This window comes from Phoca vitulina, unplaced genomic scaffold (assembly GCF_004348235.1).
Source record: "Phoca vitulina isolate PV1807 unplaced genomic scaffold, GSC_HSeal_1.0 scaffold13, whole genome shotgun sequence".
Taxonomy (NCBI): Eukaryota; Metazoa; Chordata; class Mammalia; order Carnivora; family Phocidae; genus Phoca; species Phoca vitulina.
In genome coordinates this window covers 20,207,488-20,230,935 of record NW_022589716.1, presented here as the reverse complement: position 1 = coordinate 20,230,935, position 23,448 = coordinate 20,207,488, and the positions used below count along the sequence as shown (strand labels likewise).

General features: G+C 42.2%; 1 protein-coding gene across 2 annotated transcripts in view; it reads right to left on the bottom strand.

Moving 5' to 3' along the window:
- Positions 1-5,381: 5,381 nt before the first annotated feature.
- Positions 5,382-23,448, bottom strand: part of SYNPR (synaptoporin) — a 304,031-nt gene continuing 285,964 nt past the window's right edge. For both annotated transcript variants that reach the window (XM_032411681.1, XM_032411682.1), the window contains 2 exons: positions 13,035-13,226; positions 5,382-7,096 (listed from right to left, as the gene is read on the bottom strand). In XM_032411681.1, the coding sequence (XP_032267572.1) occupies positions 6,839-7,096; positions 13,035-13,226 (450 nt within the window). In that variant the 3' untranslated portion in view covers positions 5,382-6,838. The remainder of the gene's footprint in view (positions 7,097-13,034; positions 13,227-23,448) is intronic.

Sequence of the window (23,448 nt, the reverse complement as noted above, 5' to 3'; positions counted from 1 at the left end):
TTTCTGGTGAGTAGGGAGATGACTTTAAGGTCCTATGAGTCAGTGTGTCCAGTTCACAGCACAAGCCAATTAGACCCTCTTAGGCTGCAAGAGGGCAGACACTCAAAATATGAATAAAAGAGCTGTGGTTCAAAGACAAACCCTTTCTCAGCCACCAGGAAACCTATTAGGCTTATTACACCTTCCTTCAAGTGTCTTGTTCAATAAACCAGGGCACCTGCACCTTTAGTGAAAATGCTCAACTAGACTTAAAATATTTCTACTTTCAGAAAGTCTTCTTCTGTTCTCATCTTGGCCTTTTAACATCCACTGTACATTGTGCATGGAGGGCCATTCTTGGAAGTACTTGTTGCCAGTAGCTGTTCTGAGGAGCATTCAGCTGAGCCCTAAAAGCCTACAAAGCCTCAGATTTCAAGTCAAGCATGTTAAGAAATCATTCTTAGTTCAAATGGACCATTAGTGGTCTTAATGACTTAATTAACTTGTTCAGTGTATTGAGTCTGATATTATTCACGTTGACAAATGATTCTGACCAAAGCTATCCTTCCAACTATTAGGGACTCAGTATCTCTATGGAAGGTCAAGTGAAGCACTTGATGGTCTGCGTCTTTGTTGAATGCGCCCCAGCAGAAGAGACAAAGCACTTCCTGCTTAAAACATAGCAGAACAGGGGCACCTGGGTGGCTCAGTCGTTAAGCGTCTGCCTTCGGCTCAGGTCATGATTCCAGGTCCTGGGATCGAGCCCCGCATCGGGCTCCCTGCTCAGCGGGAGGCCCGCTTCTCCCTCTCCCGCTCCCCCTGCCTGTGTTCCCTCTCTTGCTGTGTCTCTGTCAAATAAATAAATAAAATCTTAAAAAAAAAAAAACACCATAGCAGAACAGTGGGGTAGAACTGTTGGGGCCTAGCAAGATGGTTTAGAGCAAGGAGTTTTGGATGCAGAGAGATCTGGATTTGAATTTGGGGTCTGCCCACTTCCAGCTCAGTAATCTTGAGCTATAGGTTACCTAACCTTTATGAATCTCAATTTTCTCATCTGCTCAATGGGTGTGAAAATAGTATTTTATCTTGCATTTCCCATGAGAATTAAATAGGAAAATGGGTATAACATGTATTGCATAGTTCTCTGTGCAGTTTGGATAGTCAGGAGATATTAGCAATTAAGAACTATTTTTATTAGTGACGGTGACAACAAGGATTTTGTCATCCTCTCAATTCTCTGAACTTTGGTTTTCTAATCTTATGTGGGAGTAATACTAGCGCCTCCCAGTGCTGTTGTGGGCTGGTTAAACGCCAAGTGCTTCGCTCAGTGGCTGGTGTGTTGTAAGTGCACAATGAGTATTAGTTGTCATTTTACAGTTGTTATTAAAAATTGTTGTCTTTGGGCAGCAAGATAATATCACATGGCATATTGAGGTTTAAGTCGTATATATTGGGTAGACTGGGGAGTTAATGGGAAAAACGCCTCTCAGGGTTAAAAGGAGACGGACTTGTTCTAGTCTTTTCCTGGCATTCAGTTGGTGAAGCTACTTACGGTAGCCCAACCTCAGTGTGGCAGACACTGTCGACGGCCCACGCATACCCTCTTGGAACCCAGCGATGCACGCACGCTGAACCAGTGACTCCCACCTGCCGCGCTGCCTGCAACTTTCTCTGTCTGCTCTAGCCGCTCCACCCCTGCACAGGGGGTCTGAAAGTGCTGGGGAGAAATGTGCTGCTCTGCATCTCAGGCTCTCGGGGGGACTGAGCCCCAGGTGCCCACAGCTGTAGCCTTCTCTCCATGACGCAAGATGCATTTGCTCGCCTCCCTTCTCTGCTTCACTTCCCAACCCCTACTTGTAGTTGAATTCTTGCCTCAGAGTCTACTTCTCTGGGGGACGTGGCAACAAGGCATCCAGCTTTTCACTGGGTCAAATGAAATTATAGTTGTTATGACCTTTGAACATCAAACTACAAGTGCTCTAGGTAAGTGAAGACTTCTTACTCTTCTGCCAGGACTGAAGATTTCCTACTGATTGTGTAGACCAAAGAACCAGCCTAAGCTGTTGCCGAACACTGGTGGAGACTCCATCCTCATTCAGGCTACCATGTTCTCACTCCAGGGCTTCTGGCAACTCATACTGTGTCCATCCTCCTCCAATCCTGTTGCTCTCCTTCGGTCATCTTGTTTTATTTTCTCCTCAGCATTTACCACGATATGAATTTCTCTTATTTCTTTATTGGTATACGAGCTCTCCGCCTAACACCAGATTATAAAATCCACAAGCACAGATATAATGTCTTTCTCTTTCAAATCTGAATCCCCAGCAACTTATAGCAGAGCTTGGCACATGGTAGGTACTCAGTCAATAGATGTTGAATCGATTGATGAATTAATTGATCCATTCTCAGCTTCCCCATTGACAGGAAGTTGCAAAAATAATACATAGAGTCCCAAGAACCTTCTGCTCAGCTTTCCCCAATGTTGACATCTTATATCACTATAGCACAATATCGAAGGCAGGAAATTGAGAGCAGGACCGAAAACTGAGTCATGTCATTACTCTGTTTACCTGCCTCGTGGCTTCCTACTTCACTTAGAATAAATTCCGTTTCCTGTGTCTTACAAGGCCCTTTGTGGTCTGGCTCTTCCAAACTCTGCCATCCCACCTCCTCACCCTCTCCTTACGTGTCCCGCCCCCGCCCCCCCTGGCTTTGCTCTTGTCATTTCTTCAGAGGTGCTGGGTGGTCTCCTCCCTGACGTCCTTGGATGTGTTCTCCTCTCTGGCATGTTCTCCCCACAGCTGTGCCTTCCCATTCTGCAAGTCTCAGCTTAAATGTCACCTTCTCAGAGAGGCTTTCGCTATCCTATTCCGCTTCTCCCCACCCTTGTGCTTCATTTCTTCCCTTCAGAGCACTAATCAAGACTTCTTCTTATATATTTGGTTTGCTTACATGTCTATTACTGGAGTCTTTCCATCTTGAGTGTAAGCTCCAAGGTGCCAGGAGCTGTATTTTGCTCATCTCAGTACCATTAGAAGTTTGACTTATAAAAACTCAGGCTTATGTAAGTGTGGAGTAGGTTGCTACCTCAACATTCAGTAGCCGACTAACACCTGTAGAGTGCTGTACAGTCCATCAACCTTTTCCACACATGACCAGGTCACTGCCCTATAAAGTAGGATTATCTGCATCCCCATTTTACAGACTGACAATAGTAACGTTCATTGATCACTGCACAAGGTGATTTTAATGCCCTAATGTTGCTTCCCTTGGCTGGCCTCCAATTTTAGCCACAGCTGTTCAAGATAGTTCCTGCTCATGCTGACCGTGATCTTCTTCATGCACACCCCTTTCAAGGCTCCCCTTTATCCCTCCTCAAAGCCACTGTCCCTGGGAGTGGGGGGAGGGGGGTGGCGGTAGCCCTCATGCAGCTTCCCCTGCTCCCACCCCAGCTCATCACCTAACAGTTATTAGGTCTCTGGGCATATTTCTCTGAAATCACAGGAGCCTGCCCAGTCTGTAGGCAAGTGCAACCTGGAAATGAGGGAAAATTACCCCCCGCCCCGGGGAGCTCTCAGCCAATGGGGGCTGGGGGGGGGGGGAGTAGATAAATACTCCAGCTCCTGTCCCTTGATGAGAAATTGCTGGAGCCATTCTGAATACTACTCAAGAATCCTGCCGGTGTTTCCCCCTTCTCTCTCTCCTCCCCTCACCCCCTCACTCTAGCATCCTGGAATCCTTCCCCTGCCTCCAGGGGAACCCAAACTCAGTGCCTCCTGGGTGTTCTCATGCCTTTACATGCCTTATCTGTTTCATCCTGGTATCATCCTAGGAGGCAGATATGCCATTATCCCCACAGCAGAGGCGGGGCAGCCGAATGAATGAGAAGTTAAGTGTCTTGCCAGAGGCATCCATTGACTTGTCCACATCCCCCAGGGCTTGGGGATAGTCCCTGGGCTGTCAGCTCCCCTTCATTTCCAGGCTGCACTTGTCTTTAGGCTGTGGGTTCAGAAGAATCCCGGGGCCTCTGAGAGGGGATCAGGGAAGACCTAAGAGGGTCAAGTAAATGGCAGCACAGGGGATTCTAACCCAGGCAAGTGGGATCTCAGGACCCACCTGTTCCACCTGGATGCATTACCTCCTTCCAGGAAGGGGAAGTCACACCCTGAGATACATTTAGGAGCGGGGAAGCGGCAATTCCCAGTTAGGTCTAGTGGGCACAGAGACCTAGGCTCACCTGCTACACTGATTCTCCCCTTCTGAAAAGGCCAGGTCTACTTTTTTTTTTTTTTTCTTGAAACCAGAAGGAATAAAACCAGGTTCGTGAACTCCCTGTTGGATTGGGGGAGCGTTTTATTGTGAATCCGCCGCGGACCGTGGAAGCTTCTATCTGGACCAGGGCAGGCAGTGCTTTCTGTGGATCAGAGCCCCAGGGGACTTCAGACTGAGGCTGGTAAAGAGAACTGCTGGCTCTGGGGGTTTCTCCACTTTGGAGAGTCCACGACAGTATAGGAAGTAGAGGCCACTCTCTCTTCCTGGAGAGCGCTGAAGGAAGTGGTCACACCTGGCCACTGTCCCAGGAAATGAGGGGTCCTCCCTCCCACGGCCAGCCTGCTGCCTCAAAGGTGTCAGCTGTCAAGGCCTCCTCCTCTGCCCCGGGGGGTCCTTTATTCTCATCCTCCTGCAGTCTACACTCTATCTACCCTGCAGCCACTGAGATCTTTCCAAAATGCTGATCTCATTGTGTCCCTCCTCCGCTTAAAATCCACTAGGGAGTTCCCTTAGCTTCTCTGGGATAAAGACAGGATTCCCACTTGTGGCTGCCTAGCAGCACCCCCCCCCCCAACCCTCCTGCCACAGGTCCACCAGCAGCCCGCCTCTGACAAAGCCCCCCTCGCTCACTGTACTCAGGCAACCAGACCTAGCCATCCTGCCTCCCGCCATCTGAGAGCTTTGCAAGGCTGCCTGGGATTCTCTTCTTCCCTGCTACTCTGTCCGTGTGAAAGCGGGGGCAGGCCTCTAGTCTGAAGCTCCCCTCCCCCTAACTAGCTCAAGTCCCTCGGATAAATGTTCTCGTGGACTCCTCTGTCTCTCCATGTTGCACACAGCGTTAAGTGGGGTGTGATTATTTTAATGTCTGCCTCTTCCAATAGAGTAGAAGCTTCAAGGTGAGGCATGTTTCTGTTTTTTCTTATTCTTACATCTCCAGTGCTTTGCATGGCAGTGGGTGCAGAGGGGGTCCTAAAATGGGAGAAGCAAGGAACGAACAACCCTGGGCTTGGAAACAAGGGCCCGGGAGAGATTGGAAACATTGCTCATTTATACCTTGTATAAAGGTATTGTTAAATCCATTGCTAAAACTAACCAGGTTCTATTGCAATTCTGCACTATCCAGCCAGGGCTGTAAGCAATAACTTTATTAAGGTCAAATAGATATCACAATACAGATTTATCCAACGGGATCCAGAAACTGGTTACAGATATCATCTAAGAAACACGGCTGTTTTGTGCTAAAATGCTTCCAGCATCACAGATCACAGAGTTTGTACATCGATAACAACTTTTATCTGGAAATACAGATGCACGGTTTGCCCTCACTATTGGGCCTTGATGTTGCAATTGAGTTAAAACAAAGAGGCGAAGATTGGTATTTTCTCGATAATGAAAAAATTCTGAGGAATATTTCATGAGAACCCTTTTTGGGATCAGAGTTGCTCACGGAAGTCATTTCTAATTTATGGGTAACACTCAAATCAGAATTAGTAATTAGTAAGTTAAGCCGTGACTGGAGAATTTTTAATAATTGGATCTAGGAACATATTAACTTTACAAATAAATAGGATTTAAAAGTTTAGCTGGTAGTGTAGATTCTACAGAACATCCTTTATAAATTAATATGTCGGCACAATACTTCTGACTATGGTGTCCGATATCTGCATCTCTATTATTCTAAGAAAACAACATTCCATAAACACGAACAGTTAGTTATTGGGCCTATTGTTCATAGTAAGTAGAATAAGAGCCACAAAACACCATAGAAAGTTACAAGAATGTAAATATTTAACTAAGTAAATAGAATAAATATTGGGCAGTTACCATATATAACACTGAAATATCGACTAATAGGGGAAAAAAAAAAATCCCAAACCTTAGTTACAGTGCATTCAGAATTGGGTAAAGCCAAAGGGACAAATTTGCAAGTATACAAAGTAATGAATATATTTCTTTAAATGTCCATTTAACAAATTCATGGTGCAAACTGGAAAATTTTCATAAATACAGTTCAAATATTCATTTAGTGAGAAAATGCTTATTCATGCACTAAATCATATAAACACTGATTGATTCTCAAGTAAAAAAAAAAAACAGCGTAATTGTCTGAAACAAATACTTAGAGACTCACAGTCCTACATGGTCTACAACCAAACACAATAACACATGCACGTGTGATACACCAAATTATCTTATAGAAATCATTAAAACATCTTTCGCATCAAAACGCATCGGGAAACTCAGTGCTATATAATTTACTTTATGCATAATACATACTAGAGACTTTAAGCTACAAAATGCTTTTACTATCTCAACACACCTACATAACAATCATAAAAGTATCTGTGTATATAACAAGGTACTCTCCAATTAAGCTTCTATGATGAATAATGTATCTCCTCATGTCGTCTCCTCTCTAAGTACCATTTATCACGACCCAGGCTTTTCTGCCTTAATGAGACTCCAGATCTCTGATTTACATTCAACACCCTCTGCATTAATAATTGATTGGAACTCTTATAAAATTCTTCTGCTACTAAAATGGAAGGTGGTGAAGCTTTCTCCAGAAGAATGCAAATACTACCTGTTAAATCTGATTGGTAAAAGAAGCCGGGCCACTGGACTGTTGGCCAAACTCATCGGAGGATGGCCCTAAGCTCGCCTGCTGCCCATACCCACCACTTGACCCATAGCTGTCTTGGTTGTAGCCGCCGTGGTTATAGCTGCTGGAGTGCTTCTCCATCGGGTCTGAAAGATACCTCTGTCCCGAGGAATGCCAACCGGTCTCCTTGAAAACAAACCAGATGTTTCCAGCCCAGAGGATAAAGTTCAAGAACCCAAAGACCTAAAGGAGAATCAGAGCAAGTGAGTTGAGAGACAGAAACGCAAGAAAAATCTCAACTTCAGAAAAATCCTTCACGATACAATGTAAGGCTACTTTCCATTCAAGATTGAGATCTCTTCCAATTTTTCATTTGGATCTGCTATTTCCTTTAGAATATCTGACTTTTACTGAATGCTTCCTACACATTGGGCACTGTATAAATGGCTTAGTGTGTATGGATTCATTCAGCCTGAGAAGAAGGTGCTATTATCATACCCATGTTAAAGATGTGAAAACTGAGGTTCAAGACAAGAATCTTGTTCAAGGTCACATGACTTGCTAAGTAGTACATAAGGGTCAAGCCCTGTTCTGTCTGACTCCATCATTTAAGTCCTTACTGAAGCGTTACTGTCTCCCCAAGTGAGGGATTCCTCATTGTGTAAGAGGTCTTTGGGGGATACAGAGTTGAGAACTCTCATTTTAATGATAGTGCATTAATTTACAAGGTTACCTTCCCATTATGGCTAGAGATCCTACTCTTCCAGGTCTTGTAATGCTATAAAAAATGAGTCAACTTAAAGATAGAAGTATGGAGTAAGCATTCGTACAGGTGGCACGCAGGTGAGCACACGAATGTTAGTGCACACAGAGGCTGTGACTTTGAATAGTTGAACTTTCTGTGCCTCTCACATTCAGAAATGAATGTTGAAACCAGACGAGTGAAATGCAGGTGTCAGAGAAGTAGGCGATGTTTTCCCAAGAACTGGATGTGAGGCTTTCCTATAGAAATTCCTCTTACACTCCAAAAGGGTGTTGTTGGTGAATCAGAGGATCAGGTGTTGCCTCCCCAGGCCCTGAGGGTTTGATGGAAGCAGCACTGTTCACTGGTGCAAGAGGCCCCAAACAGAACAGCTGTTCCACACCTTTCCCCCGGGGGCATTGGTTGACCTGGAAACTAACCACAGGCAGTGGATTTTAACAGCCCCCTACTGGAGGCAGACAACAGTATGATATAAAGCTGTGATGACATTAAAGTATATTTAGTAGCCAATCCAGCGTGACAATCACCAATCAAAATGGACTTGGGCCACCACCAGAGCTCTGGAATTTGGGTGCTGGAAGTCTTCTGCTGGGCCAGAATTTATCCTTTTGTTGCTGGATGGTAAGGTGGTCCTGAGTGCCCTGTGGGTGGGAGTGGGGGGCTGGTGTAGTCAAGATGAGGCGCCTTGGGGCCTTGGAGCAGGGGCTTTTCACCAAAGTATTTGAGTATTTTAGCAGCAGGTGGATCAGGACACACTACTTGAATGTCAACTTGGGAGTCATCCTATGGGTTTTGAAATCAGGGTGGCCTAAACTCTGCACCTTCTTGCTCTATGACCTTGGACAAGGCAGTTAGCCTCTGGAACTCAGCTTTTTTTGCCACCCCCCCTTCTATGGAATGAAAACAATTATTCCTTCCTTGGGTGACAGTTGTAAGGATTAAAGAGAACATGTGTAAAGCAGCTAGATGGTGTTGGACACATTAGAAAATGCTTACTGACTGGTAAGCTATGCTCTGAATACTTTCCCCAGTATTTCCATGAATTGTCTTCAGTTGGCTCTTTGGCTGCAGCATCACTGACGTGGGACTTTGACGATAGGGGATGTCGGCAGCCCAAGCAGTATTTAGGCCCTCACCTGATCCAAAAGACTGGTTTATCCCTTCTTCCTTCTCTCCCATTCTACCCTCTTTTTTTCCTTTAATGTTAACTGATATTTGTTTAACATTGTTTTATGCCATGCTCCAGGCTCCTTGCTAAGGGAGATACAAAGCATAAATAAGGTACTCACAGGATAACAGTTGTGTGATCAAAATGAATTAGGTAATCACCGATAACACTGTAATATACATGCAGGATCTTTCATCTGTGTGTACAGTAACTAGGATATTTTCCATCAAAGGGAGATCTTGGTTAAATTGTATCTTTGTAAGTATATGTCAATATATGAGTAGAAAAAAATTATCAAGGAATATTTTCAGACATGAAGAGAGGGCTCTGCCCAGAGCTGTCATTTTATGTTTCTTATTCCTTGATTTCTCCCTTTTGCTTGCTGCTACTTGGTTTCTAGGAAAGGTATGCTCAAGAAGAACATAGAAATCAGGGAAATGCAACTTAAAAGTGAGAACATACACAAGGTGTCCCCATGGGCATGTGTCAGGAGCAGTGATGTCTTATTCCATTGTCATCACACTGATATTGCAGACTCCTGGCTGGCCCATTGTAGGGGCTCATGGGCCTTTTCATCTTTTCTTGCCATTTTGTTGCAACTGAAGTTGGAGTAAGGATTTTGATTCAAGCTCAGATGTGGGGACAACGGAAGGAGAGACCGAAAGAAAACGTGCATAGTGTGAGAAAGAATGAGGAGATGAGATCTAGATTAGCCGAGAAGATGTGTCAAGATTGCCTATGATGAAGCTGGAGAAGCAGAAGTAGAAATTATGGAGAGAACAGTTATGCTCAGGGAACCTTTGCAAGAAAAGTTGAGAGAGGAAAACAACAACAACATTCTTTTCCCCTGCCCTGTTTTTTGGGCTCTAACACGATATGACATTTAGGAAAATGAAGGTATTATAGAGGCAGCTTTTGGTTGACACTTACTGAACATCTGCCCTATGCTGAACACTGGGCTAAGTATTTATCATCTGTTATCTCATTGAATCAACAGTCTTGTGAGGTCTGGTTGATAATAGCCCCACTTTAAATAATGAAACTAAGGATTAGGGACCTTAATGAATTTGCCCAAGGGCAGTCAATTACTGAGTGGTGGGGCCAGGATTCAAACCCTGGCAGACTAACTCCAAAGCTATGCCCTTAACTGTTTCGAGTGGCAACAGCATTCGGGGACTTTGGCTCTAGTCTGGCATTGCTGTCACCATTTGGGATGTCTTATGCAAATCCCTTCCCCGCAGCTACCTGCATTTGAAATATCTGGATAGCTCCCTGCCTATTTGTGTGAGTGTGAAATCACAGATGCCAAAATGCTTTGGAGAAAGTAAATTTGTTACCCAGGTAGAAATACCATTGCTACTGCTGAACCAGTTACTTGTAGAGGTCACCCCTTGTGGTGTGTCTGGCTCCTCCTCCAAAGCCTACTAGACTTGCTTAGTAGGCAAGTTGGTTTGGTTCTGTGAGCCATATTTTCTCTGCACAATTCCCCCAACCCCCAGCCAAGGTGGACACCTGGCCCAAGATGAGCTAATGAGATTCTCTCTGCCAGAAATGTGGGATTAGACCTGAGTGATTTTTAGTTCAATTCAAGATGTTCCTTTAAAAAGAAACAGGGGCGCCTGGGAGGCTCAGTTGGTTAAGTGTCCGACTCTTGGTTTTGGCTGGGGGCATGATCTCAGGTTGTGAGATTGAGCCCCGCATAGGGCTAGGTGCTCAGCCAGAGTCTGCTTGAGATTCTTTCTCTCTCTCTCCCTCTGCCCCTCCCCTACTCTCTCTCTCTCTCTCAGATTAATAAATAAATCTTTTTAAAAAGATAAAAAGAAATACAAACTCAGAAACCGTGGGGTGGCTATCTTCCCTTGTGTAAACAGGAAAAAGAAAAAAATGCATCTGAAAAGAGACAATTATATAATAGACATTCAGAAAGAGAGAGATGAGGGATGAAGGATGCGAACTGCCTAGTTTCCTGCCAGTCTTCCAGTTCTGGCCCCGGGGTTCGGCCCTTAGAAGACACATTTCTGGTGTCTTTCTAATAACTTTTACTTTTTGTGAAAAGCTAGCTCAATAGGATTTGAAGCCAAATGAGTCTGTAATGGAAAAAAAAAAATCACTGCGTTTTGGCAGATAAATATTCTTTCCCTTTGCTTTTGGTAATAGAAATTTTGTTTACCTCGAAAAGCCCAGTTGCAGTCAAGTGGCGTGAGCTCCGTGCTGGAACTTTAAATCAGGAGCGGAGTATGGAAGGTCAGGTATGCCCTGGTATCTGGAACCTTGGTCCAGCTCTAGATGCTGCTTTTTGTAGAGCCTGTTTCATCAGATTTCATCAATTTTCTGAGCTACTTCTTATCTTTCCAAAGATATTTTTTTTTCCTGATGAGGTTAGTCAGAGTCAGTTTCTGTTACTTGCAACCCAAACGTTCCAGCACATACGGGCATTGGTGCAAAAGGGGGTGCAGAGAACAGACGTTAGGGATAGGCGGATTGTTTTGCTTTAGCTCCTTGAATTGAATTTTCTGTCACTAGGACCCTTAACTGTTGTAGATCCAGGACTGTCCTCTCTCACAGAACATGCTATTTGGTTTCCATCATTTCTATTTTTGATTTTTTTAAAATTTATTTTGTTAAGATTTTATTTATTTGAGAGAGAGAGAGAGAGAGAGCACGAGTGGGAAGGGAGGCAGAGGGAGAAGCAGACTCCCCTGCTGAGCAGGGAGCCCGATGCAGGACTCGATCCCAGGACCCCAGGATCATGACCTGAGCCAAAGGCAGACACCTAACCAACTGAGCCACCAAGGCGCCCCTTTCTTTTTGATTTTTTTTTTAAAAATTTTAATTACGTATTTTATTTAAAAATATACATGTATGTATGTATAAAATTTAGTGGATATTTTCTTTTCTTTTCTTTTTTTATTTGAGTATAATTGACACACAACATGGATGGACCTAGAGGGTATTATGCTAAGTGAAATCGGTCAGGCAGAGAAAGGCAAATACCTTTTTTTCATTTTAGGAGACACCTCACATTGTTTCTCATTCAAAATTCCCATCGCCTAGTCTAAAACTTGTTAGAGACATCAGAGGTAGAATTAAATAGACCATGCAGGATGTCATAATGTATTAGAAGATTGATTAGTAATTGGACAAACACATTGGGTGATTTTTCTCTTTGTTCTCTTAGATTTTGAGATCCAGATTATAATAACCTTCATTCAGCACTGCCTAGAAAGAAACTGCAGAAGCAGGAGAATATATTTCCATGCATTCAGCGGCAGGTGTGGCCAGCAATGAGCAAAGATGATGGTGAGACCCTCGGACACACTTTCATTCCATGTTTCCTCTCTCACCAAGGCAGGATCCACCATCAAATCATCAGGAAATGATTAGCAACCCTTTCCCCCATCTTAAATGCCTTCTCAGATTAAATTTCAGAAAGCTGTAAAACATAAGCTAACCTTGAAGCCAAGATAATTATTTTTAGGGATTGCTAAAGAATGTTTTTCCTTCTGCAAACACAGTCAGGTCTTCTATTCTTCCGTAACGACTGCTTTTTGCTGCCATTATAGCTTCTGTCTTTCTTAGATGCAGTTTCTTTAAAATAACACAAGCATCCAATTTAGCTGCCCTGCTATTTGTCAGATTTTCTGTCTTCCTGTGAGAGATATACATTTGATAATATTTGACTTTGTTCAACTAATATAGTTCCCCTTTTCCAAAGTTACCAGGCAATTAAACCGGGAACATGGAGGAGATAAAAAAAAATTACTGTAACTATTATAAGTATTTTTTATACTGTGCAATTCTTCCCGCATCCTACCAGGTCTGCGTGTTTTTTCTCCAGACAATCAACTGGATGTATTCTAGCTATGTGTGGCTTGAACAATGTTTTCTTCCCAGGAAACCTCTCTGCCATCAAATATTCCTTTGAACTTCTGGCAGGCTTCAGCCTTAAAGTTCAGATTTTATATCCGCTTCTGGCTTAGAATTTTGACTTGACTGTCATCCAGGCAGCGGTTGCCAACACCTGCTGGGTTCTTACTAAGACTCCTTAATTGGCGGCATTAAAGCCCATGGGTTCTGACAATAGAAAACTTGAAGACCAGGGGATCATCTTGCACAGGGAGTGAAATATCGCCTCTTACATTGGCCTAGTTTTGGAGGCAGAAATCTCCAAGATGACTTCTGAGATGCTTTTCCTATTCACTTGAATGGCAAACAAAGATTTGGGAGGTAAAGTATAGATGAAAACATACCACGGAAGTGTTCAAGCTGGACATTACAGGGCTGTGGACCGCCATGCATTTGTTGGACGGCTGTTTGCAAGCTGACATCAGTAACAAGACTTCCTTGGGATCCGTCGCGACCTTGACATCAGACAGTCCTTTCGCCCAAGCTGATGAACCCACCAACCACAAGAATGAAAAGACTACGGTGACGATGAAGTCCTACAGAAACAGAAAGATAAAACAGTAAAAGAAGTGTGAAGTTTAGAAACGAATTGGTTACTTTATGCAACTATGCGACTTGCCTTTTGGAAAATTCCTAGATCCCAGAGCACTGGAACCAGGGAGAAGTTGAAAAATAAATAAAGTTCTGTGACATTATATTTATATTTGTATAAAATAAACAATGGTAATATTTAGTGAATGCGTGCTGTGTTCCAGGAATGATACTAGGTACTTATAGCCCTCCTCTAATTGTTCCTACAACATCCCTGTGAGGAAGTTCCTATCATTGTCCCAGTCACAATTGACAAAACTGGGACAGGGGATGATCGAGCGGCTTGTCTAGATGCCCACAGATAATCAGTGATGGCGTCAGCACTCAAACCTGACAAGCCAACCCCTAAGCCCACGATCTTAGCCACCCTGTGCTGATGACTGTGAACAGAGAGATTTGTCGATTGCTAAAGACTCCTAGATAGCGATATTCATTCATTTGCTCATTCTTTTTTTTCATTTAACAAACCTATATGTCATCTAGTGTATGCTTGGGACAGTGTTAAGTGGGAGGTACTAACAGCCATAATGTTTTGAGTACTTTTTTATGGGCAAGAGATTTTATATAATATTATCCTTACAAATATCATGTTAGACAATATTTTTAATACCCATTTTAAAGATGAGGAAATCAAGGCCCAGAGATATAAGGTAACATATAGAAAGGGGCAGACATAGAATTCAAATCCAGATCTGTCTGACTTAGAAAAGGATCTGCTATGATTACAGGGGAAAGAAGCTTCTTTTTTCACATGAAACAACATCTCTACAATGTAAGAGGGTGAATATTTTAAAGAGACATTCTGAGCATCTGGGCTACTTCTCAAATCCTCCCTCATGACTCAGAGGGGGTGGGGGTTGGGAGTCACTGTCCAAGCTGTAAGCAGACCATGTTCCAACATAGGACAGGTTTTCAGATTTACTTATTTATGCCTGACTACAAAAAAATGTTGCATCCTGCTTATCTAGTATACGAAAAACACTGACCTGGAAAGGAAAAGAGTACGTTTGCTATAACGAACAGAAAGATTTCTTTTTTTTATTCTGAATGATAAGCGTGTCATGTAGAAAACTTGCCCTGTGTCTCTTTCGCACCCAAAGGCATGGCACATCTGACTTGTTCTGGTGAGTTTTACCTCATGACATGACTGAATTATTTTTCATCAAATCCCAGGATCGACACTGAGGGAACTCTTACATTGTAAGGATGCTGTTGTGGATGGTATTTGTTAGGTGTGACTTGTGTTTCATATATCCTTGTAAGCTATCTTAAGTTGTTTCTGGAATGAATGGTGGTATAAACAGACAAACAAACACAATATCTACAGCAATCAATAAGAACATTTGGAATCAAGAGACTCAAGTGTTTTGAGTCTGAATTACAAACTAGAGGAATGGTTACAAATAAATAAGACAGGTTGACTCTGTCAAAGACAAATTTAGGTTCATGTTCAATCTGGTACCTTGTTCATTCATGCATGCTTTCATTCAAACAGTCATTTTTGAGTAATGTGCCAGGTACTGAGCACAGTCCTATGAGGGAACTAAGAAAATGCAAAATATGGACTCTGCTTTCTTGCTGTTGCATATTTGTCAGGGGCTCTAGACACCCTATCGTTCCAATTATGAGACAGTAGCTGTCATTATTTATGCTCATCATAATTAAAAGTAGACTTGAGAAAATGGTGTTAGGGTGGGGAAACAAGAACAGAGTCATGTGAAGACCTCTCCATTGAAAATTGGAGAAAATACTATCAAAACTTTTAGACTTTTAATAATAGTAAGAATGCCTATATGATCTCACTGATATGAGGAATTCTTAACCTCAGGAAACAAACTGAGGGTTGCTGGAGTGGTGGGGGGTGGGAGGGATTGGGGTGGCTGGGTGATAGACATTGGGAGGGTATGGGCTATGGTGAGCACTGTGAATTGTGTAAGACTGTTGAATCACAGACTTGTACCTCTGAAACAAATAATACATTATATGTTAAAAAAAAAAGAAGATAATAGGAAGGGAAAAATGAAGGGGGGAAATTGGAGGGGGAGACGAACCATGAGAGACTATGGATTCTGAGAAACAAACTGAGGGTTCTGGAGGGGAGGGGGGTGGAAGGATGGGTTAGCCGGGTGATGAGTATTAAAGAGGGCACCTATTGAATGGGGCACTGGGTATTACACACAAACAATGAATCACGGAACACTACATCAAAAACTAATGATGTAATGTATGGTGATTAACATAACATAATAAAATTAAAAAAAAAAAAGAATGCCTAACATTTATGGAGCACTTTTTATATGTGCAGTATTTTCCCAAGTTTACATGAATTAACTCATTTAATCCTGACAACAGCACTGTGAAACAGATGCTAATCCAGTCCCCATTTAACAGTTGGGGAAACTGAGGTACTAAAGGGGTTCAGTAAAACTGCTCAGAGTAAGGAATTAGCCAGTGGTGGAGTCAGGAACGTCAGCCTGGTCAGCTGCTTCTGGTACCTGTGAGCTTGACTAGTCTATACTTTCCCTCATGTCCACTTTAAGGAATACTGATCTTCTTATTTAAAACAAATAAAAAATAAAACAAGTACACTAAAAAGCTCCAAAGTTGGACTTGAAGTCCTGCTTAATTTAGATATGACAAATAGTAACGAGTCATTTTCCATAAACAAACTTCATGATTGAAGTCAAGGATCTGTGTCCTTGAGGGTAAGTAAACACATTATATTTGGTAGAACATCTAAACATTTACCCCAGTACCATTTTGCAAAAAGACAGCAATATATCATATTAAAGTATCTTCTGTACTAGGTTAACAGCTCAGAGTCTGTCATCAGATAGACCTGGGGCTGAATCCTGACCCTGCTACTCACTAACTGTGTTCTTGGGCAGTTTGCTAGACAACTTGATGTTGCAGTTTAGTTCACTGTAAAATGGAACAATAACACTATCTGTCTCACAAGATGGTTATGAGAAGGGAAAATACATTTTTGTTTGTTTGTTTGTTTGCCTGTTTCTCCCAGTAAGATGTCAGCTCCCTGAGGGCAGGAACTGTCTACTTTGCTCATTGCTGAGTCTTGGCACAAGAGTTGCCATCAACAGTTAGTCAAAGAATGAAGGAAGGGAGAAATACACAAAATGGTCCCAATTTTGATAAGATATTTACATTTATGTATATAACATGTGTAAGAGTTTACCAAGTGGTGGTTGTAGGATTAAAGACGACTTTTATTTTGTTTTATGTAAGCTTATGTATTTTTTTAAAAAGGATTTATTTATTTTAGAGAGAGAGAGCATGAGCGGGAGGGACAGAGGGAGAGGGAGAGAGCATCCCAAGCAGACCCCTCCCCCCCGCCCTGAGCCTGATGCGGGGCTCCATCTCATGATCCTGAGATCAGGACCCCAACCAAAACCAGGAGTCGGATGCTTAACCGACTGCGTCATCCAGGGGCCCCTAAGCTTATGTATTTTTAAACATACCTTATTTTAAATTAGACCAAATAAAAATAATGTGGCAATGTAATCAAGACATTGACTGACAGAACTTCAGATGGCTCTGTTTGTCCTTACAATAGCATCAGGATTTATAATTACACCAAATAATAAATGTCATTAGAATTGAGTTTTGCAGCAAAGGGTTCCAGAAAGTAGTCTCAAGTGCCACATTTCCACAACTAAGCAAAGTGTGAAGATGAGGAGATTATGTAAAAAGTTCTAGATAAAGAATATATTAGCCTGAACTTTTTTAATTTTTGGCTTCGGCATTTAGCCTGAGTTAGAGGCCACTTGCAGAGAGTGCCGTGTGGGAGCAAATCCTTGACCCTACATTCCTCCCTTCCAATCTCCTGTTGAAGCTCCCATTAGCCAAACACAGCTGGAACCCAGCGGGCAGGCTGCCCACTGCCGTGATCCATGCAGTCAGGTCCTGGCACAGAGCAAGATGGGGAGGGGCAGGGCGTCCATCATAAGCTGTCCCGAGCTAGAAGTTGTCTCTGGAGCCTCAACCACAGCTGCCGTGACCCGTGTTCACCAGGCACTCTGCTCAGCACTTACAGATATCATTAACCTTACGACATAGGTACTTGACGTTAGCCCTGCTTTTCTTATGAGAAAACTGACACAGTGACAGGGCGAATACTTTCCTTATAATTAATACCTGGCTTGATTGTGTATCATGCGCTTTCTGAAAAGCTGGGGGAAAAGATGCTCTTTGGTGTGTTTATGTAAATAATTACCTTAGCTGGTGTTCTCTAAATTTTAGTCATTTTGGTACCACCAAACAATTTTGATTTTATCCACATTCTCTCATGTTATTGTTTCATCTTTCATTTAAAGCAAATTACCCTTTTTACATAAGTGAGGTCATCTCAGAAGGAAATTATATGTGTACTATAATATCAAACCAACACAACTTGCCATGGATAGGTGGGAATTGCAAACATAAGTGCTCCACAGTGAAAACAGAATACCTTAAATTCTAGCTGGGGATGTTTGCACAAGGCTTTAGAATCTAGGATCTTTGTTAAAAGGGAGATTAACAAGTGTTAGAGGGATATTAAAGAAATACTAGCATGACCTAACCAGAAGACCTGAAGTTAACTAGAATGTGGAATAAGTTCCTCAGTCATGTTACTTAATGCTATGTTAAGGGCCCAGCTACACCGTCTGCTGTATCAGGAGGGGTAAATTCCTCCCACTTGAGAGGGGATTTTCTTCTGATGGTGCAGACAAGGACCTGGTGTTTACAAATGCTGCTTCCCACGTGGTATATATATACAATGGAATATTATGCAGCCATCAAAAGGAATGAGATCTTGCCATTTGCAACGACGTGGATGGAACTGGAGGGTATTATGCTGAGCGAAATAAGTCAAACAGAGAAAGACATGTATCGTATGACCTCACTGATATGAGGAATTCTTAATCTCAGGAAACAAACTGAGGGTTGCTGGAGTGGGGGGTGGGGTGGGAGGGATGGGGTGACTGGGTGATGGACACTGGGGAGGGTATGTGCTCTGGTAAGCGCTGTGAACTGTGCAAGACTGTTGAATCTCAGATCTGTACCTCTGAAACAAATAATACAATATATGTTAAGAAAGAAAAAAAGAAGAAGAATGTAGCAGGAGGGGAAGAATGAAGGGGGGGAAATCGGAGGGGGAGAAGAACCATGAGAGACGATGGACTCTGAAAAACAAACTGAGGGTTCTAGAGGGGGAGGGGGGTGGGAGGATGGGTTGGCCTGGTGATGGGTATTGGGGAGGGCACGTTCTGCATGGAGCACTGGGTGTTATGCACAAACAATGAATCATGGAACACTATATCTAAAACTAATGATGTAATGTATGGGGATTAACATGAACAATAAAAAAATTAAATGTAAAAAAACAAAACAAAACAAAAAAAAACAAATGCTGCTTCCCCATGTCTATCTAAAAGAAATAGTGTGCAGGGAACAAACTCAAGAGGTGAATCTGTAACATTTACAGCTAGGTTATCACGTGCATAATTAACCCTTTGAAGGTATCTTCTGCTGGCTTTGCTTGTGTTCTTTATTCTCATAGAGTGGGCAGGCTGCCATTAGAGTGCCTTCATGCTTCCAAAAAACCCTCACACTTGGGATCTCTGTGGTCCCTGTAAAACCCCAAAAAGTAGTCAGAGGAGGTTATTAGGCCCATATTACAGATTAAAAAAAAAACAAAAACAAAACTGTAGCCGAGAAGGATAAGTGGATTTGCTTATGGTTCATTAAGTGGTTTATAAAATATGCTCTGGGCTGGTGGTCTCTCTGTACCTAAAGAACACTGACACCCTGGATAGAGAGGACACTGCCACGCTGCCTGGCCCTGTGTCTGCAGTATGTTCTAAGTATGTGCTCAGTGATCCAAAAATACAGCCTCCTCGGCCGAGGGAGCAGCAAGGCTTACGGCTGGCTGGATGCTTTGTTTCCAGTTTGTTTGCTGGGTGTGTTTGGTTGCCCCCACTTCTCCTAATTTGCTGTTAGCAAGCTCATTTTCACATTAGAATGTAATTTAATATATTACTGATGCTTGTCCTGGATCACTCTGGGTTATGAGAGGGAATCATCTTTGGTGATGGAAATCTTTTAGAAGCAGGTAAACCTACCTCCCCTGATAGTAGCACCCTGGATATTGGTAAAATAGTCAATTCTCCTATTTCTATCTATTAGCAAATATTCTCAGTATTTCAACTCCTATGACATTATTATCTGCCTCCTCGATGGCTCTGCTATTTATTCTGTGGCTGACACCTATGCCGACAGCCTATACCAGAAACAGGGCAGCCCAATGAGTTACCCTCACCCTCAGTGTAACTGGATTTGCTTTGCTAAGTCAGCTTTCAGGAATCCCGGAATGAAGCTGGGAATCAGGATACACAGCATCAAACAGCAAGATAGAAGCTCAGCTCGGGACAGAGCTTGGGACCTGTGTTGGAAGAGGGAAGAGCTCAGCAGTGTCTGGATGGAATAACTTCTTGTCCGCTCACAGGTTTATTTCATTATTTCATTTGAAGGATGAATACTAGTGACCTCTGACTTCTGGAGAATGTCTTCAGTTGTTAACATGATGTCGCAGAAGATCATTTGATGTTCACAATAACTGCAAGAGGGTGAAGATAATTATACCCATTTTACAGATTCAGAGAAGTTAAGTGATGTGTCCCCGTCATCACAAGTACTGAGATTTGAATGCAGGGCAAAGGGCTCCATGTTTAGTGAATGACTTTTCTATCAGGTCCACACTTTCTTAATTTTGAGTTACCTCCTTATTGTGGGAACACAGACATAGAAATAAATAACATGGGGCTTCTTAACGCTGAGAAAGGCATTTTTCTTCACAATTGTCTTTCAATCTGACAAGTAAAGAAGAAAGTCTCAGCTGGGTGCTAATCTGTCGCTAACATCTATTTAAAAACATTTAACACCTATTTATCAAAGGAAATTGGCCCCAGGCTCAGAGGCTTCACACAAGCAATGGTATCTGGCTGCAATACAGTACTCCTTACTCTCCGTTGATTCGTTTCTATGTTTATCTCCTAATTATGACAAATAATGCTGGATTTCTGTATCCAGTAGTGGTACAGGGTTTTCTTCAAAATTACATTGTATTTAAGTTTAAATTTATGGCTCAGGTGACAGAAGCAGGGCAGAGGATGGCTGAAGTTGGGAAAGGCCTATAAGGCCCCATTCTGGGGAGGGAACCCTGAGACAGTGCTGTCCAATAGAAGGTGAGCCAGAAATGTGATTCATATACATAATTTTAAGTTTCTTAGTAGTCCCATTAAAAAAAAAAGCAAAAAGAAACTGGTGTAATTAGTTATATGAAGACAGTATATGTATTTATAGAATAAAACCAAATATATAAGATTATTAATAAGACATTTTACTTTTTTTGTATGAGGTCTTTGAAATCTGGTGCGAATTTTATATCTATAGCCCATCCTAATTTATATCACCCACATTTCAACTGTCTAGTAGCCACATTGCTATTGCTACTGTATTAGACTGCATAGCTCTAAACCATAGTGAACGAATGGAAGTACATTTCCATCCACAGTGAGAGTGATGCTCCTTCTCCAATTTTGGGTCATTGATGTCACATTTTCTTTTGGTACTTGAGTCTGAGATGACCCTAGTTGCCATTTGTCAGCTTAGCTTTCACAAGGCCAGCATGCCTCTCATGTCCCTCCTGGTCTGTAGGACCCCGTATGTGAGTTGATAAGAGCAACCCAATGCATGGCCCCAGTGGTCTGGTAGAGGTCTGAAGGCAGACCAGTGTGACCAAAGAGGCTTGGACCTTCCGTATTGGCAGCCCACAGGAGGAGATGGCCTATAGGGACGGCGGGGACTGCATTTCAGGCTAGATGTAGGGGAAAATCTGACTTGACCTCTCTCTTCTCAGGACATGTGCAGGACGGTGGCTGGTGGAATGGGATGAAATATACAGTTCCATTTTCCAGATGGAATAATTTACTTAACTCCAGCTTGAAAGATCAGAGCCAGGATTTGGAGCCAGGGAGTTTGGCTCCAGAATCTGGGTTTTTAATCTATTATTAAAGGGCTCTATTGCTTTTAGAGGCCTTTTAGAGGCTCACGATAAAAATTAAGTTGCAATATTAATACTTCTGGCTAGCATTTATGGGGCAGTTACTATGATTCAGACACTGTGTGTCCCATACATTATTCCTTTAATTCTCCTAATAACACTTTGAGACGACTATTATTGACCCCACTTTCCAGATGAGATAATCAAGGTTCAGAAAGATGAAGTGAGTTGCTGGAGTTCTCAGTGTCATTAAGTTGCTGAGCTTTGTTTGCAAACAAGGTTTGCTGAGCTCCAAAGTCTGTGTCCCTTGCTGGCGGGTGAATTGCATTATATTCCAAAGTAGCTTTAACGGGGGGCCCAACATGTGTCAGGCATGATGTTAAAATGCTTTCCATATTTCATCTCAGTTCTGCCTTACCACAGCCCTACAAAGTAGCTGTTAGTTTTTTGTTTTGTTTTGTTTTGTTTTGTTTCTTTAACAGATGAAGGAAGTGCTTAGAGAAGTAAGTAGAGGAACTGAATACAAAACTTGGATCGATTGGACTCCAAATCCCATTCATTTCTTCATTTGTCCCTTGTTCTATCAGTTCCTTTTCGTAATTACTTGCCCAATATTTATGATCTTCCCACTACAGGCTAGGTACTGTTCAAAAAATGGAGTAAGGACAGGTGGGTACCAGTGTTCAAGTGGTTTGCACCTTTCCTTTCTCTGCACAATCTGGATCGTTTTATGTTATTAATGTAAAATGCACTACTGTCACACCATTAATGAATTGAAATTTTGCAAAAGGAAAGAGGTAGTGGGTGCTGATCTTCTGTTATAAAGGCTGAGTAGTAATTAGTCATCTTGTTTCATGTGGGAAGAGTCTGGCTTATGCTTGAGAATCAGTGTGGGACTTCATTTCTTTTCCTCTTAAGTTAAATTTGATTGTGATTGACACACGACACTTTCTCTTTTTTAGTTTGTTCTTCAGAGAACTTTATCAATTGATCTGTGGTTGCTCAGCTGTGGAACTGGGGCCTCCTGTTTCTTGTTTTTCACTTTTCTTATGAAAAGAAGACTTTTTAAAAGATCCTCTGCCTCTCTCCTTTTAGCTTAGTCATAGACAATAGATTTCATAATCTTTGTGCAAGAGGGAGGTATTCTTGGCTGTTTGACAACCTCAGAATGGATGCAGTCCTCACTAGCTCACTGCAATGTTGTTGTAAATCAATATTAAAAACACCCCTTAAAAACTGATTTGATTTCTAATTGACCCTGCCTAACCTTTTCACTACAAATAGCACAAACTTTTCAAAACAAGTTCATAGTAATATTGGAAGATTAGTAACAGTTCAAAATAAATTAGTAGTAATAGTAGCAGTATTGCTTGTAGTAATTGCTACTGAGTCAATGCTTACTTTGAGCCATGCACTGTGCTAAGGCCTTCATGTGATTTATTCTATTTAATCTTCATTAAGAATTTGTGAGGTAGGTCTCACTACATACAGGTTTTTAGAAAAGAAAGCATCACATAATGGTTAAGTCTATTGTCTTTGGAATCAGTCAGCCTTGGGTTCAAATCTCAACTGTTACTAACTAGCTCTGGGACTCAATGAAGCCTCAGTTTTCCTATCTGTAAAAAGGGGCAATAATGACATACGTTTTCACAGGGTTTTTGCCAAGGATGCATGAGTTAATTCAATAAAATACTTAGCTCAGTGCCTGACACATAGTAAGCTCCCAATGAATTTTCATACACACACAGAAAGAGAGAGGAAAATTCTATATATAATTGGATATATAACAGCATAGAAAAGTGTATTGGTATTATTCAATGGGTTTTGATGGTCAAATAAATCAGGTGGGTTCATTCATTTATTCAACAAATCTCTAGTAAGAACCGACTAGGTGCCAGGTCTTTGGAATACAGTAATTAATAAAAACAGACATGATCCCAGTATTCCCTCTGCTGGAGGAGAGACCTTACTCAAATAATCACAGAAGAATATGTAATTGCAGATGATGATAATGGCTTTGCAGGAAAAGGACCTGGTGTTTTGAAAGCAAACAAAACAATGCGTGGCACTAGCCAGTCTAGGGGGACAGGGAAAGCTGCACAGATCTG